Source organism: Paramisgurnus dabryanus, chromosome 5 (assembly GCF_030506205.2).
Source record: "Paramisgurnus dabryanus chromosome 5, PD_genome_1.1, whole genome shotgun sequence".
NCBI classification, from domain to species: domain Eukaryota; kingdom Metazoa; phylum Chordata; class Actinopteri; order Cypriniformes; family Cobitidae; genus Paramisgurnus; species Paramisgurnus dabryanus.
Window position 1 is genome coordinate 26,112,041 of NC_133341.1, and position 15,175 is coordinate 26,127,215.

Genomic DNA, 15,175 nt, shown 5'->3' on the forward strand with positions numbered 1-15,175 from the left:
TGGCAACATCACAGCCTAATAAAAATATTTTTGTTTACATAATTTACCTTGTAAAATATATAAAAAGATCCACTATGATATTATAACATTCTTTGATAGATTTCTATTATTTAACGGCTTCTGGGATACTTTATTCCGATTGGTCAGTCACGACTGACCATCTGATAGTATACTGTGGATATTGTAGTAGGCTGTAGTATGTATTATTCAATAATATATATCTCTCATTGAAATACTGAGCCTACAACACGCATTTTATATGTATGCATATGTGCATATGTATGAATATATTTTTTTTACATTACCATGCTGTACACGAAACGACTACGATTACGTAAGATCTCGTCGAAATACAAATAGCCTCACGGTTTGTCCCTATTTGGAGTTACAATAACAGTAAGCGCGTCCCACGCGCGCCACACCGCACGACGCCGATAGATGGGGCGCGCGAGTCAGCTGTCAGCTCGTACTCGCAGTTTATTTTGAAGGCAGGCAATTGGAGCACAGCGCGGGGGTGAGGACGCCTGCCGTCAGCGTACCCGCTGCACTACACACCATCAACCTGTCATTTCAAGGTATATCGGGTTGTTATTGAGCGCAGGATCGAGGCGAATATCCCGCACTTCGCTAACTTGCTGAAACTAGCACGATTTTTTAATTCTCAAAGCGTGTCCGAGTCCGAGACGGGAAGACATGGCCACGACTACATGTACGCGCTTCACGGACGAGTATCAGCTGTACGAGGAGCTGGGCAAGTGAGTACATGGGAGGGACTGTACTATATGAAAAACAGACGTAGATTGCAGGGGTATTTGGGGGGAGGGCGAACGGACAGTAAACGTGAGGTGTGGTGTTGGTTGCATTGGCGGTGTTGCCCCGATAAACTGCCGTTACGGAGGGAGGAGATAGAGGCGCGCACACCCTAGTTAGAGACGCTGGTCACCACCAAAAGACCCTGTTATGATCTAAAAGAAAAAACACTTTTACGCATATACAACAAATATTGGCCAGTGAAGCGTCTGTCAATTTATTATTGCATTTTTATATGCATTGTAAATGTGAGTGCATTTGTGTGCAAATTTAGCGCAAGTTTACTGTTGACATTCTCATCTAGTGTAAAGGCATATAAATTACCTTAGAAACATTAACCATAGTTGCGTTAAAAAAAAGTGATTTTATTATTTGTATTACCGTATTTTACCAATACCCACAATTTAAATATCATTTGGTGAGATTATGATAAATTTGTGGTTACTAGGTTTTATCAAACTACCTTCACAGATGTAGCCAAAATAACTAAAAATGGTTAAAATAGTGGCTTATTTTTTGTTTTTTGTTGTTAGTCATCAATGTCATTTATTTTTTGTTGTTTCCTTTCCTTTGTTTTCTTAAGATAACTTTAGGATCAGCAAGAGAAAATATTAGAATGTCAAATATAGGGCTGCACGATTTGGGTAATTTTTCCCATTGCGGTTATTGATGCTAAAATTGCGATGTGCGATTGCGATTATACTAAATGGTATCATGAGTCAACTTGATGGGTTTTAAAGAAAATCCACACACAGTTTAGCTAAAATTTGTATTTGTAAAACTAGAAATGTTTTCGTATTGCCACGTGATGTAGCAACTGCTCAGTGTCAGTAATCCTAAATCCAAAATACCGCCATACAACAGACATAGAGTTTTTTTTAGCTACCAGATCACTGTCAACCTCCTCTGCATCCATCTTCGCTCTCGTATAAGTGCACGTGCACTGCCTTTTTTGTTCATTTTTCTTTCTTTTTTTAAACAGCAAGGAAAATCATCAAACTGTTATCAGAAAGTTTGTGTTAACAAGTCCACACATTTATTTATTTAATATAATTGCAACATTTTGCTGTCATATAATTGCACAGGCTGACATCGCGATTGCGATTGCGATGCGATTAATTGTGCAGCACTAGTCAAATAAATAAATACATTTACAAAGTCAGTTGGAGCGCTGGGATGAAAATACATTTTCCTAAAATTTGAACGAATGGTTGGATGGCGAGGATGTGGAGAGGACAGGATGCATGACGTGACTCAGTCTATGGAGTGATGCTTTGGCACGTCTGAAGGGTCAACAGGGCAGGAGGATTTTATTAGGGTCTGATCACCCCTCAGTCCTGTGGTTTAGTACCAAACATTGCTGTTGCTTTAACAGGCACATGGTGCATAGATTGTTTGTAAGCACCTTTAAATGCCATTATGGTGTGTAATATGTACTGAAAAAATCCTTCCAGAAAAATGCACTGTTGCTTGTGATCTCGGGAATAGTTTGTGACCTGTATGTTTGGGTCTCTGCTTTTTACCCAGTAGCTCCAGTCATCCCAGCAATGCAGTGAGAGGTGGATATAGAGGAGCTGGAGTCTCAGTGTGTCACATGTGCAGCTCCTTTAAATCACTTTAATGGACGCTAAGGGCTTTAATGGTCTGACAAAAACAGGCTTAATTGATAAGCATCTTAATGGGGATTGTGGCTGGTTAAAGACCGATTAGAGACCTTTATGATTGGCCCTAGTTTAAGAATCTTACCTTGGACTGAAATTATAGGCTCACACTGCTAGTATGTACTTAAAGTTATAAAGGCAAATTGTGTAATTATTGTGCCACTTGTGACACCGGACAAATGTGCTGCGTCTGAAATTTCATACTGTGACAGAACGTACTGAATTAGCTGAAGTGCATACCGCTTTTTCATTAAAATATAGTATGTGTGGGTGCAGTATAAATGTATTACAGACACACTGCATCGGCAGTGACCGGTATGTTCTTTGACCTACGATCTAATCGAATCAACTGTGAACATAATTTAATATGTATTGTTAAACTAGTGCAATTAAATCGTGAGGAAAACACCAAAAACCAGCCAGTTTATAGAGAGTTGGTGTTTTTACTATATACATTTTTTTTATTTGGTAGGTTCTCAGCTCCTGTAGCTTCACAAGATAGTAAAGTCCCCATCGAATCAAATGCACACTTAAAAATCTGTCCAAAAGTAGTAGGTCCAGGTTTTTTTTCATTCTGTATAACATGGTAGTAGGTGATTTCGGATGCAGCTATTGATGGTTTTCATATGACGTCACGTATTTAGGGTAACGCCCTGCTGGAGGGCAAGAAAATGCTGTCTGCTGCTGTTGTCCACAGGTTAAGAAGAGATTTTTTTTGTTTAGCCTAAATACTGAAAAGTTTTGCAGTAAAATGCACTAACTGGCGAGGAGACAATCCTGCGTTATGCTACGACAGAATGTCATCTGAGAATAAAACCCATAAAATGGGAATTTGTCGTCTTTTTGGCCATAAACGTTTGCGCCTCTTTCCCCAGTGAAAACAATGGCAGTCGTCAATATAAACTTGTGTTTACAGTAACCACTCCATCAAAGGTAACCTCATTTAAACACTGGATTATATTAATTATTGGATTTTTAGCCATAAATCTTCAGCTTTGCGTGTTTTTCCTACCTTGGTTGTAGTTGCGAGTTGAGGCAACTACACTTCCATTGTTGGGGGTAACGCATTACAAGTAACGTGCATTACATAATAATATTACTTTTCTGAAGTAACAAGTAAAGTAACGCATTACTTTATAAATGTACACATTAATTTTTGAGTTACTTTTTTAAAAAAGTAATGCAAGCTACTTTTTTGTTTAATTAATAAAATAAAAAAATATATGTTCTGAATTGTAGTCACATTATGCACTCTATGGGTACACGTCTGTGTGGGAACAGTTTGAGTCAGAAACTAAGGCGGCAGACCGGAGCTCGACCTTTTTGTAATGAATTTTTCTGAATGTAGAACTTTTCGGTCATAAAAAACACCTGCAAGGCCTGAAATAGATCAAGCCAAGAAAAAGTAACGCAAAAGTAATTAAAAGTAACGTAAGCATTACTTTCCTTGAAAAGTAACAAAGTAACGCAATTATTTTTGGGGAGTAACTTAATATTGTAATGCATTACTTTTAAAAGTAACTTTCCCCAACACTGTACACTAACTGCTAAAGTTGGCTAAAGAATTGTCATGTTAAAGTCGGGGTGCATGATCTCTGAAACCCAATGTTGACATTTAAAATCACCTATACAAACTAGGGCTGTCACTTTTTATTCGATATTCGAATATGCATTCGAACATGACGTGAAATATCCGTATTCGAACTATAAATAAACCATCTGGTTTTTTAAATGCCATGTGCAGCGCATTTTTTACAGTAACACCTCGTAATAGGAAGGAGGCTGAGAGTGAGACCGAAGACGGCAACTGTGTGCAAGAATATTATATAATTAAATATTATAGCAGAATAAAAAGCTTGTGTTAATACGTTTGCATTATGAAACTAGCATGTATGAAGAAGATCATTTCATAATTTTTACAACACAATGTAAACTTTATATTAAAAAACAACAGCATTGTCTTGTAAACAGATTTGAAATGATCATGTGCTGACTGTCGCGCGTCACATAGATCAGTGGTTCCCAAACTTTTTGAGCCTGCGGCCCCCCTTTTGTACGGTGCATTCCTTTGCGGCCCCCCAAAGAAAATTTGTGACTAAAAACTGTTCTAAAACTCTTAATTATTAAATTATACAAAAAATAGTGCTTTTGGTTAATAGCCTTATTTTTTTTAAGTTTAATTACACAAAATTCACTATAAATTAATGTATTTCATAAAACTGGGGCCCCCCTGGCATCATCTCGCGGCCCCCCTGGGGGCCCCGGCCCCCAGTTTGAAAACCACTGACATAGATGACAGTGTCAAGTGAGATCTGCTTAACTCAGCAGTAAGTTTAATTTCATCTCAAATATCAAATGGTTTGTGCACTCTATCATTAAAAACGGTCAATCGAACAGCACGCGCAGGGTTAATGTACTTGTCAATGACGAGTCACAAACGCACGGGATAGGCTATGTATGTGTGCTTATTGTCAATGAGATTACTTCTCACAAACACGCTCAAGCGCGGGATATGTGTGCTTGTCATTGATGGGAGTTTTCTGCCGAAATCTGCGGGCATGAATTCCGTTTGGGACGCCTATATGCCTTACTCATGCTGCTGTTTAAGTTTTCACGTTATTGTTTGTAACTGTTCTGAATCGTTTTTTTATATATATATATATATAAGTTTGTTATTCATAAATTGATAACCTGTTGTTTCAAACATTAAGTAAAAAAAGTAATCCAGACAGCCCTGTTTATGACTGTCACTGTTAATAATTTTGTGATTGAATCTCCATTACTGTGTTTTTTTTTTTTTTTGATTTGCGTGGGGGGCACCTAGATATTCCAATATATTCGGATACATTGCATGATATTGGAAATCCGTTCAAATTAGATTTTTCTCAAAAGTGACAGCCCTAATACAAACACGCCCCTACCCCAATAGAATCTGGACTTTCTTTTGATAGACCAACCCCACACATATGCAACCTAGGCAACGATTAGAGACTGGGGTCTCTGCAGAACAAAAAGAGGCGTTTCCCAATTTTGGGGTGTTATTAAACTGAAATAGGTGTTTTTCCACCTCTTTGTCTGATTTGCTCAAATTGAGTGGGCGATTCCCAAATGCATTTTTGAGAAGGTGGTCTCTGCAAATCAAAAAGGCGTTTCCCAATTTCGGGGCGTTTTCAAACTGATATAGGTGTTAAAAATAATGATGTATGGATTTCAGGGCTTCTGTTTGGATGGTTAAAAATGCCTAATCCCAGTTTGAATACACCCCAAAATTGGGAAACACCCCTGTTTTGTTCCGCTGAGACCTATACTATAACGATTGGGTTAGTAGACATGCCCCTTATTGCTGATTGGCTACAAGTGTTTATTGGTACCCGGCCCGACTTTTCCAAAGATTTTCCAAAAATCATGCACCCCACCAGTTAAAGTGATATGAAAAGAGTGAAAAAATGCAAACCTTTATTAGATCATTTGTTTTACTAAGAGTATTAAACTTGTGTTCAGACTGAACTTTATGTTTTTTCATTCATATGATTTAATTTTATTATAATACAATGCAATAATATTAAGATCATCCTGGCGTTAGTATAAGGCGTTGAAATTTCCATGAAATTGCCAAAGTGGAGGTCTGGGAGGGTTTTATAGACTATAAAATACAGAATCCAGTGCTGTTTGTAGATTGAACTGCCAATGTAGTTTGTATTTATATCTTAATTTTTCTTTTGTTGAGCGGTGATTTAAATATTTGTGGCTTCCAACAGACGGAAAATTGACCTGCTTGTGCTGCCTCTCTATGGAGAGCCCAATAAACTGCTGCTTTCTTTCTTGCCCTCCAACCCCCCTGGTGGATCACTTGACTGAAAAATATGGATTGCAAAAATAATGATAATCTCCAAAAAGATTTCCCAAACCCTTCACTCCTGTCTTCCATTGTTCATCCAATACAAACATATTGTTTTAGGCACAGATGCCGCATTGGTTTAACTCCTGCATGTGTTCTCTTCTATGCAATTTGGTAATTGCGTTTCGGGGGCTTAGTTTACCTAAAAATATAATTTTTGTCAACATTTACTCGCACTCTGTTAAACACCGAAGAAGATATTGTGATAAATGATGGTAACTGCACAGTGGATGGTACCCAAAAATTTAATAGGAAAAATAAATACCATCTAAGTCAATGGGTACCGTCAACTGTGGGCTTGCCCTCATTTATCCAAATATTTTGTGTTCGACAGAATAAATAAACTCATATAGGTCAGGTTTAGAACAACATGAGGGTGAGTAAATGATGACAGAATATTTATTTTTGGGTGAACTATCCCTTGAATAAGACCAACCTACTCCATTATATTTTATTCATATAATACAAACCCAGTCGACTATATTATTAATAAAGGCAGCCAGAATTAGCTCTTGGTTTAGTGACAGCAGCCTCCACAGTTGAACACCACTCCAGCAGAAAGTCTGACAGCATGATCTAGGGATGTTTGACATGAATAAGTAATCTGCTGTGTTTAAAGACCCCATGAAACATCATGGCCCAGTTTCACAGACTAGGTTTAGATTAAGCATGAAATTAGCATGACAAAGCAGGAAATTATGACATTTAAGTAACTTTTATAAATGTGATTACTGCATCATGAGACAAAACAATGGCACTAAAATATTTTGAGATATGTCAGGGAAAGTTGTTTTTAGTTAAAGGCGGGGTGCATGATCTCTGAAAGCCAATGTTGACATTTGAAATCATGCACCCCGCCTTTAAGACAGCTCAAATATTAGTTTTAGTGGTAGACTTCATACGGAGCTGCACGGACCGTCCAGTCAACGCATTTTATCACAATTCTGTGGGTGCGAGCGCGGGTCGGTCATCTAGACAACGCTGCAGAAAAGTCAAACACTTATTTGCGTGTTATGGGCTTTTGTGATTAAGAAGCTTCATATTTAATGTCTTGATTGTTTTAAAGTTGTTTTGCAAACATGCTGTTGGTGCATATTTCTACAAATGGACGCATCTCAATCTTGAATGACGTAAAAGTTGCATGAATTCCGATATGACTGTTCAGACTGATGTCGCATTGCAAAACATCTGACCTGTATTTGATTTAGAGACACGTTTTGGAAGTGAGCCACATTTAGAGCCAGATTTGAACGATCAGATTCCATGTGGTTTGTGCTGTTCACACTGTCATGCAAAGAGACAGACATGGGTCACATATGAGCAAAAAATCAGATTTTGACTGCAGTCTGAATGTAGATTTTTTTGTCCAATAAATGCTGTTTGTCCAATAAATGAGTACAAATGTCCTTCGCTCTAAAACATTAAAGGAAATGTTTTGGCACAATAAAAAGGGGTTTTCTTTAAGCTACTTAATGGGAAGTTTTACCTGTGGGCTGTCATCAGATTCTTGGCTTATTTTTAATCCCTTAAGAAGGTATAAAAACAACACCAACCATCATCAAAAGCAGTCTGACTAATGTTTTGTCTTGTAACAGAAACCATAATCCAATGTAACACAAATAAGCTTGTTAATGTTAGGTAATGTTTATGCGCAAACGTAAAATCAAAATTGTTTTATTTGTTTTCTAGGGGAGCATTTTCCATAGTGCGACGATGTGTGAAGTTGAGCACGGGTCAAGAATACGCCGCCAAAATCATCAACACCAAAAAACTGTCCGCGAGAGGTGAGTCTGTACTTTTGTACAATAGATGACTTTCAATATCAAAACAATGTTACTGCTAAGATGCCCTTACAAAAACATTCTTGAAAAGTACTACAGGGCAATGATGGTTTAAAATGGTAACGCTTTAGAATTTGGATATTGTACTGAGGTGCTGAATGATGTCCATTTTTGTAGTGTATTGTTCATATGGTATTCCAAGGTATTTCCACTAATACCATGGTACTATGACTAAAAGTAACATATTTTATATTACAGAATTATTTGTAAATAAAGCAAAATCATTACTTTATAATAATATCATTATCATAATTGCGTTTTTTTTTTTTTTTTTTTGCAATTTTTTTGTGTGAGTGTTCTGTTTAATAGTATGCTGTATGTTTGGCACTTAAATATAAAAAAAATATTTGTAAAATCTCTAACACAAAGTAATGATTTTAGGGCTAAGGTCTGACTTACAACCTTACAGTTACTGTATGCACACAGCCATCGACAGATATAAAAGGCTATACAGTAAATGAAAGAGTAAACGTCCTTTCAGTAAATAACGAAAGATGACATAAACACTGCTTCGCTCTCATTGGTTGTTGCTTCCAAAAAGTCGCTCGTCATTGGCATAAAGTTGAACTTGTTGGGAATGTATCATCAAATATCATAAGCAATTTTTCTAACCATATAGCTTTATTTATGTGGTGTAACATAAAATATTAATATGCATATTTTTTTTTATTGCCCTACAGACGATTATTTTGATCACTATTATATGCCTTTTTTATATCTTTTTTTGATATGCATAGTTTCTTAATACCGCTATGAATATAATAGTCAGATTTTTTTTTTTTTTTTTGGTTAATACAGCCAATAATAGCTTATGTCCTATATATTTATACAATTTTTTTAATATTTGCTTTTCATCTTTAAAGTTGCCTTTATACAATGTAATATTGCGAAACTATTGCAAATTAAGGGGAAACAAACCATATCAGAATGTTTTGAAGAGTGCTTAAAAAACCTGAAATATGCTTTTAGCTATATTTAAATCTAACCACTGCCATGGTAACTGTCAATTCTCAAAGGCATATCCAAACATCATGGCAAATAGACAGACTACACCACTACAATGGCAGAAAACATCTTTCTTTTTACAGCATCCTGCTGTTGAGGGGTGTAAATCTTTTCACGCCCATCTGTCCACCCTTCTGAAACTTGAAGCCATCAGTTGCTTTGCCAACATGTCACCCTCATGTCCCTCATTGGCTATGTGGTCATTGTGGTGAGAATGTGTAATGTGGGGAATAAGCATCTGACATGTATTTGATTCCACACGCTCTAAAAACCATTTTAAAATAGGCTCTGCTTGCGGACATGGACACGTTGCTTAGTGTGCGTGCACTGGTTTCATGAATTTTTAAGGTCAAAGGAAATTTATTTGAGTTTGTGAACGTTTTCAATAGAAAGAAATCAATAAGAAAATGTAGCTTATTTTTGTGCATAGTAATCTTATTTTCATGCCACATTTTCCTATAATATATTTCCTTACAAAAAACAATACTGGTGTGCATCTTTGGACAAAACAATAGCACAAATATATGTTAAGATATGACAGTGCAAGGTGTTTTTAAATTAAGACGGATCAAACATGATTCAGAGTCGAGCCAATAACTTTATTAATCGTGCACTTTTTGGTTTAACTACTTTGCACATCGTTTACATTGATGGACGGCTACATGACAAACTGCAATACAGGCTGTTAAGCCTGTTAACAAGCAAATAAACATCTTTATGTACTTTCCATTAAAACCATGAAAATCACTGTAAAAAACACCACAGAATGTTAAAAACCTAAAAAAAAAAACCACTCCATTCATTCATTCTTGTCTGTTATTTAAACATTTAAAAAATTGGAGATTGGTATCAGAATCAGCCCATTTGATTGTAAAAAAAAAGCAATCAGTATTGTGATTGTAAAAAAACTGGACTGTCAATTGGAATCGTAATAAAAAAATCCCTGACAATTGGAATCGTGATGGGGGGAACGACAATTGAAATCGTGACTGTAAAAAAACAACGACAATTGGAATTGTGATAAAAACCTCCGACAATTGGAATCGTGACTGAAAAAAAACGGCAATTGGAATCGTGATTATAAAAAACCCTGTGGCCAACTGGAATCGTTATTGGGAAAAAACAAAGCCAATTGGAATCGTTATTGGGGAATAAACAAAGCCAATTGGAATTGTGATTGTAAAAAACTTTCTGTGTGGAGTTTGCATGTTCTCCATGTGTCAGCGTGGGTTTACTCTGGGTACTCCGGTTTCCTCCCACAGGCCAAAAACATGCAAGTAAGGCAGATATGCAAAATTGTCCCTCCCCCAACCTGTCTATGGATCAACTTGTCTGAATAAAACTTGTGTATGAATTAACTGGTTCTCGCCATGAATATAGCCGTAGATGCTGGAATGGCGTAAAGACATAAAGGAAGCAGAAGAAGAAATCGTGATTGTAAAAAAGCAGCAATTGGAACCAGCCATGAAAATTATGATCTGTCCATCACTATAAGGGACATATCATGAAAATCTGATTTTTTCCATGTTTAAATTCTACAATTGGGTCCCCAGTGCTTCTATCAACCTAGAAAATGTAAAAAAAAAAAATTTACTTCGTTTTGGTAAATCATTCTCTGCAAGCATGTGAAAAAATAGGTCTTTGATATCTGGCTCCCCTTGTGATGTCAGATCCGCATTTGCAATTAAAAGGACACGCCCCACACCTCACACCTACAAAGTGGCAATTGAAAACATGCTATTATAAAATATCTATATGGTGTTTTGAGCTAGAACTTCACATACGTACTCTGGGGACACAAAAGATTTATTTGACATCTTAAAAAAGTATTTAAAAAAACTACAAAAATAGCTTACAGTGTTTGACACATTAAGGCACTGTGGCTGGGTCATGCAGAAAACAGTCTTAGATTAGACATGACTGTCATTTGGCTGAGAGTTAGTCTGAGGAGAGAGATCTATCAAGGGGTTAGAAGGAGGTTTGGCATAAGAGAGGGAACGTGACCTAGATATAGAGAAAGAAAATGAGTGGGAGAGAAGGAGCGAGAGAGAAGGAATCATCGTGAACGACTGGAAGTGAAAGAGAGAGAGACAGATAAAGGAAGGTCTGACAGTGAAGGCACCTTTGGCACTTGGCAGCTGTGCTGTGTTTGAGAGAGAGAGTAAGAGAGGGAGAGAACGAGCATAGTTACATGCCTGAAGCACAAGACTCTCATCTGACCCACAGAGGTCATGACCCTAGCAAAACATACAGTTAAGATTATAAATTATTTGGAATATATTTTGATATTCACACTATATTTGCAGTGGTTCCCATTAGTGAGGAATAGTTGTGCAATTATGAGTGATTTATCATCATCACTTATAAATGTGGCCTTTTTATACAGGGTTAAAAAAGTTATAGTTCTTACATTAAAATCTTTAAATCGTCTCTCAACAATGCCAACCATTGCTTTGGTTGAAGCAATGAGCCTTCACAGAGCAAAATGCATAAATGTAGAGATTTATATCATATTTCCTCAAAAGGGTGCTTATCCTTGGTTTGGCAAAATGCATGATGCACGAAACCATTAAAACGTTATATTCTTACAACATGGCAGTTCAGTTAAACTAATTCTCATCTTGAGTCTGAATAACTTGCATGATGTGGTTTTCACCTTGAAAGAAAATACTTGACCTAAAAATGTGTAACAGGTTTGTACTGAAACTAATATCTTTTAGAAAACCTTATGTGGTGAACTCATTAGCTTGATTAGAGCTACATAGTTAAATTAATATGCCGTATTCAGTCGACCGCCATGTTGATTCCAAACCAAGGCTGTGTGGGATAAACGTCTTTGCTTACAATATTAGAAATTTGTGATTCGCCAACAGGCTAACAACAAAACAGATTTTATGTACACATTGTCTGCTCTTATCTCAAAATTAGGTCATATGTCCCTTTTCATTTCAACAATGCATGATTTCTGAGGTTCTTTGTCCTGTGGAAATTTGTAAAATGATGTATTTTCTGTGTTAACTCCAGCAAAATGCAGGTAGTGACAACAGAATTTACAGAAAACTCTGCATAGTGTGTACATAACTGAACTGAACAACTAGTAGTTGTTTAAACGTTAGAGATGCCTAGAAGGGGACAAAGTCTTCTGTATGTGCGGTGCAGAAAATGACAGAGGCACGAGCATTTGCTGACTAGTGTTGCCAGATCTAACACGATAAAAAAACAGCAAACGAGAAAAATACAATAATAAACCGAAATAAATCCAAATTCTTTACCTCAAAGATCAAAATATTGGGGCCGTCACCTTCACGCTTAAATAACACCAAAAATTTGATCGCGTCATGAGACAAAAGCCATAAACGGTTAAGTGCCAAAACGGTATGTACGTACAATAAAGACAAGGACCTGGCAACACTGCAAGACAGCGCGCTGTGGAGCAGCCTCACAAATGCGTACAATACACAACGCCAAGATGGAAGTTTATTGCAAAACATTAAGCTGTTAAATTATTTTGGACAGAGCTGTGAGTGATCTGCACGCGAGACGACAAAACGTTGCTTTGGTTATCTCTGTGTCAATCATCACATTTTTGAGTCTTGTTCCATACAGATATGTAACGAACATTTAGGGGATTGTCACTCCTGAAAGTTTGCAGTGTGAACGAGGCAAATATGGCAGCAGGTTGAAAGGGGCTCATTATAGTTGTGCATAGGTCCTAAAGCCTAGACTCGCTGCATCAGTTTTCATAAATACTTCTTCGTCGTCGTCGGCATCGATTTGCAATTACACATACAGACTGCTAGTATGCAATATCCATGCATGTAACCCACAGTAGGAGTGTAACAGCCGCTGTAGAGGCGTAAAGCGCAAGTGATTTTTAATGTTAAGTCAATGTGAAGACGTGTTGGCGGAAAAACGCGCTGCGATAACCAATCAGGAGCTTGCTCTAGTAGTGACATGATTACAGAAAGCGTGTGCAGTCGCAGAAACCCATGCCATGAATTTTTGCGTGAATGTCTTGATAACTAGAATTTCACACGCAGCTTTCATGCGAGAATGAAGCGAGTAAACTCAAAATGTTCAAGCGGCAAACTAGACACGGTAGACGCAAATTTGACGCCTCAAATGCGGCTGGTGTGAACCCATGGTAAGAAGAAGCAGCTTTGCCTGTAAACTCACAAACAAAGCGGCTTGTTGTGGATGACCAGCAGTGATGGAGGTAAATAGGCAACATTTTTTGCAGTTTGAGTTAAATCGTTAAATCAGTTTGAGTTTTTTACCTGATGGGAGGGGCTCTAGTGTAAATCACAGCGCTTGTGATTTGCGTAGAACATTTTGGTGAGATGCGCATCAGGCTACGCACAGCCTATGGGTAACCTACGGCGTAAAACCTTTGCACAACTATAAATTACACTTAAGGCATATAGCCACTTTAACACAGTAATCCTGGTTAATTACTGTAAAATTACCAGAATTACTTTTATGATGGAAACATATGCTTTTTATTGTAAAAACATCATTCACACATCAGAAAATGCTCTTCTGGTCAACTCTTCAGAAGTTACCTTTAAATGAATTGTTTCTAGATGAAAAGCGCTGCTATGTTGAGAAGATGGATATCTCTATATTTTTTACTTCTGAGTGACAGGTATAAGGGGATGATTACACAAAATGTTTTTTGCTCTTAAAAACATTGGACGCTACGCTACACAATAGTACCCGCAGTGCTGATTCTGTAAATGTACAAGAAGGCAGGGTCTCCAGTGCGGTCAAAAGATGTCCATCTAGCTCATGTTTAAATGGAAAAACTATTAAAATTGTGTCATCTTCTCCATCAGAGCTTTATGTTTGGCCCAACGCAGACAACTTACTGTACGTCACCGCGTGCTGACCTCGTACGTGCACATACCGGTAATCCTATTCTTCATTCACACATAGCATCATACCAGTACTGCTAATGTTACAATGACTCATACCAGAAATGAGCCAGAAGCGATTTACTGGTATTTTTTAAAAGGTCCTGTTCACGCATGATCACTTAACAGTAACTTACTGAAAATTTACCAGTAAAGATGGTATGTGTGAAAGGGGTTATTGATGTTCGTGATCTAGTGTTGCTACAACTCCATTAGTATGTGTATAACTCAGAAAATGTCCAGCAGCTGAGCTTAAGGTCAGCACGCTTCACGTCACTGACTGACAAGGGGGCGGGGTTCCAAACCCAACCAATAGCCAATCGCAAAAACGGTTCCTGCGATAGGAGTTAGTAATGGGAACCATCACGCCAATAAATCTTAAAATATGGCAGGGCTGAAAATAGGGACTATAAATATTGAACTTATGGAAAATATGGAAAAATTGTATCCCGGTTCAGACTGATTTACTTTTTATAAGATACTGCATCTTTGTGGTGGCTTTACTGCATCTACGTGCTTTGTTAAGAAAAAATAAGGTAGATTAAAATTAGGCAATGTATATGGGTGAATTGTCATTAACCCGACTAAAAGTTTAGACCGCAATAAGCCGTGCGTGAAATATTCCAGACTTTTTCCGATTAAAACTACAGTATCATTTTGCCAGCGAGCTTTACTACTCAAGGAACTTTAACATAGCTGAGTGACATTATTTCATTTGTAAAAAATGTTTTGCACTTCTCCAACAGCTGTGATACACCAATCCAGCACTGGATTTATTAGTATTTGATGGATGGTGACAAATCGTTATGGTATTAGTGTAGTGGAGTTGCAACAGGCTTTCTGACCACAAACATGTGTTTGCAAAACAGTCGAAAACCTGACATGATTCAGACTAAATGTTTCAGCGGGGAAGGGCTTTAAACATTTTAGGCTTTTTTTGACTGATAAAGAAAGTAGGCATTAGACATTGTAGTGTTATAGTAATACAATAAGCTTACAGACTCAATAAGCATATACGGTAGCTGAACCTCTTCATTCATATCATTA

At 37.3% G+C, this 15,175-nt stretch overlaps 1 protein-coding gene across 49 annotated transcripts in view; it reads left to right on the forward strand.

Moving 5' to 3' along the window:
* Positions 1-466: 466 nt before the first annotated feature.
* Positions 467-15,175, forward strand: part of camk2b1 (calcium/calmodulin-dependent protein kinase (CaM kinase) II beta 1) — an 87,014-nt gene continuing 72,305 nt past the window's right edge. For 28 of the 49 annotated variants that reach the window (XM_065250639.2, XM_065250648.2, XM_065250655.2 and 25 more), the window contains exons 1-2: positions 467-755; positions 8,059-8,153. In XM_065250639.2, coding sequence (XP_065106711.2) covers positions 694-755; positions 8,059-8,153 — 157 coding nt within the window. In that variant the 5' untranslated portion in view covers positions 467-693. The remainder of the gene's footprint in view (positions 756-8,058; positions 8,154-15,175) is intronic. The other 21 variants (XM_065250675.2, XM_065250679.2, XM_065250676.2 and 18 more) reach the window with 2 other exon arrangements.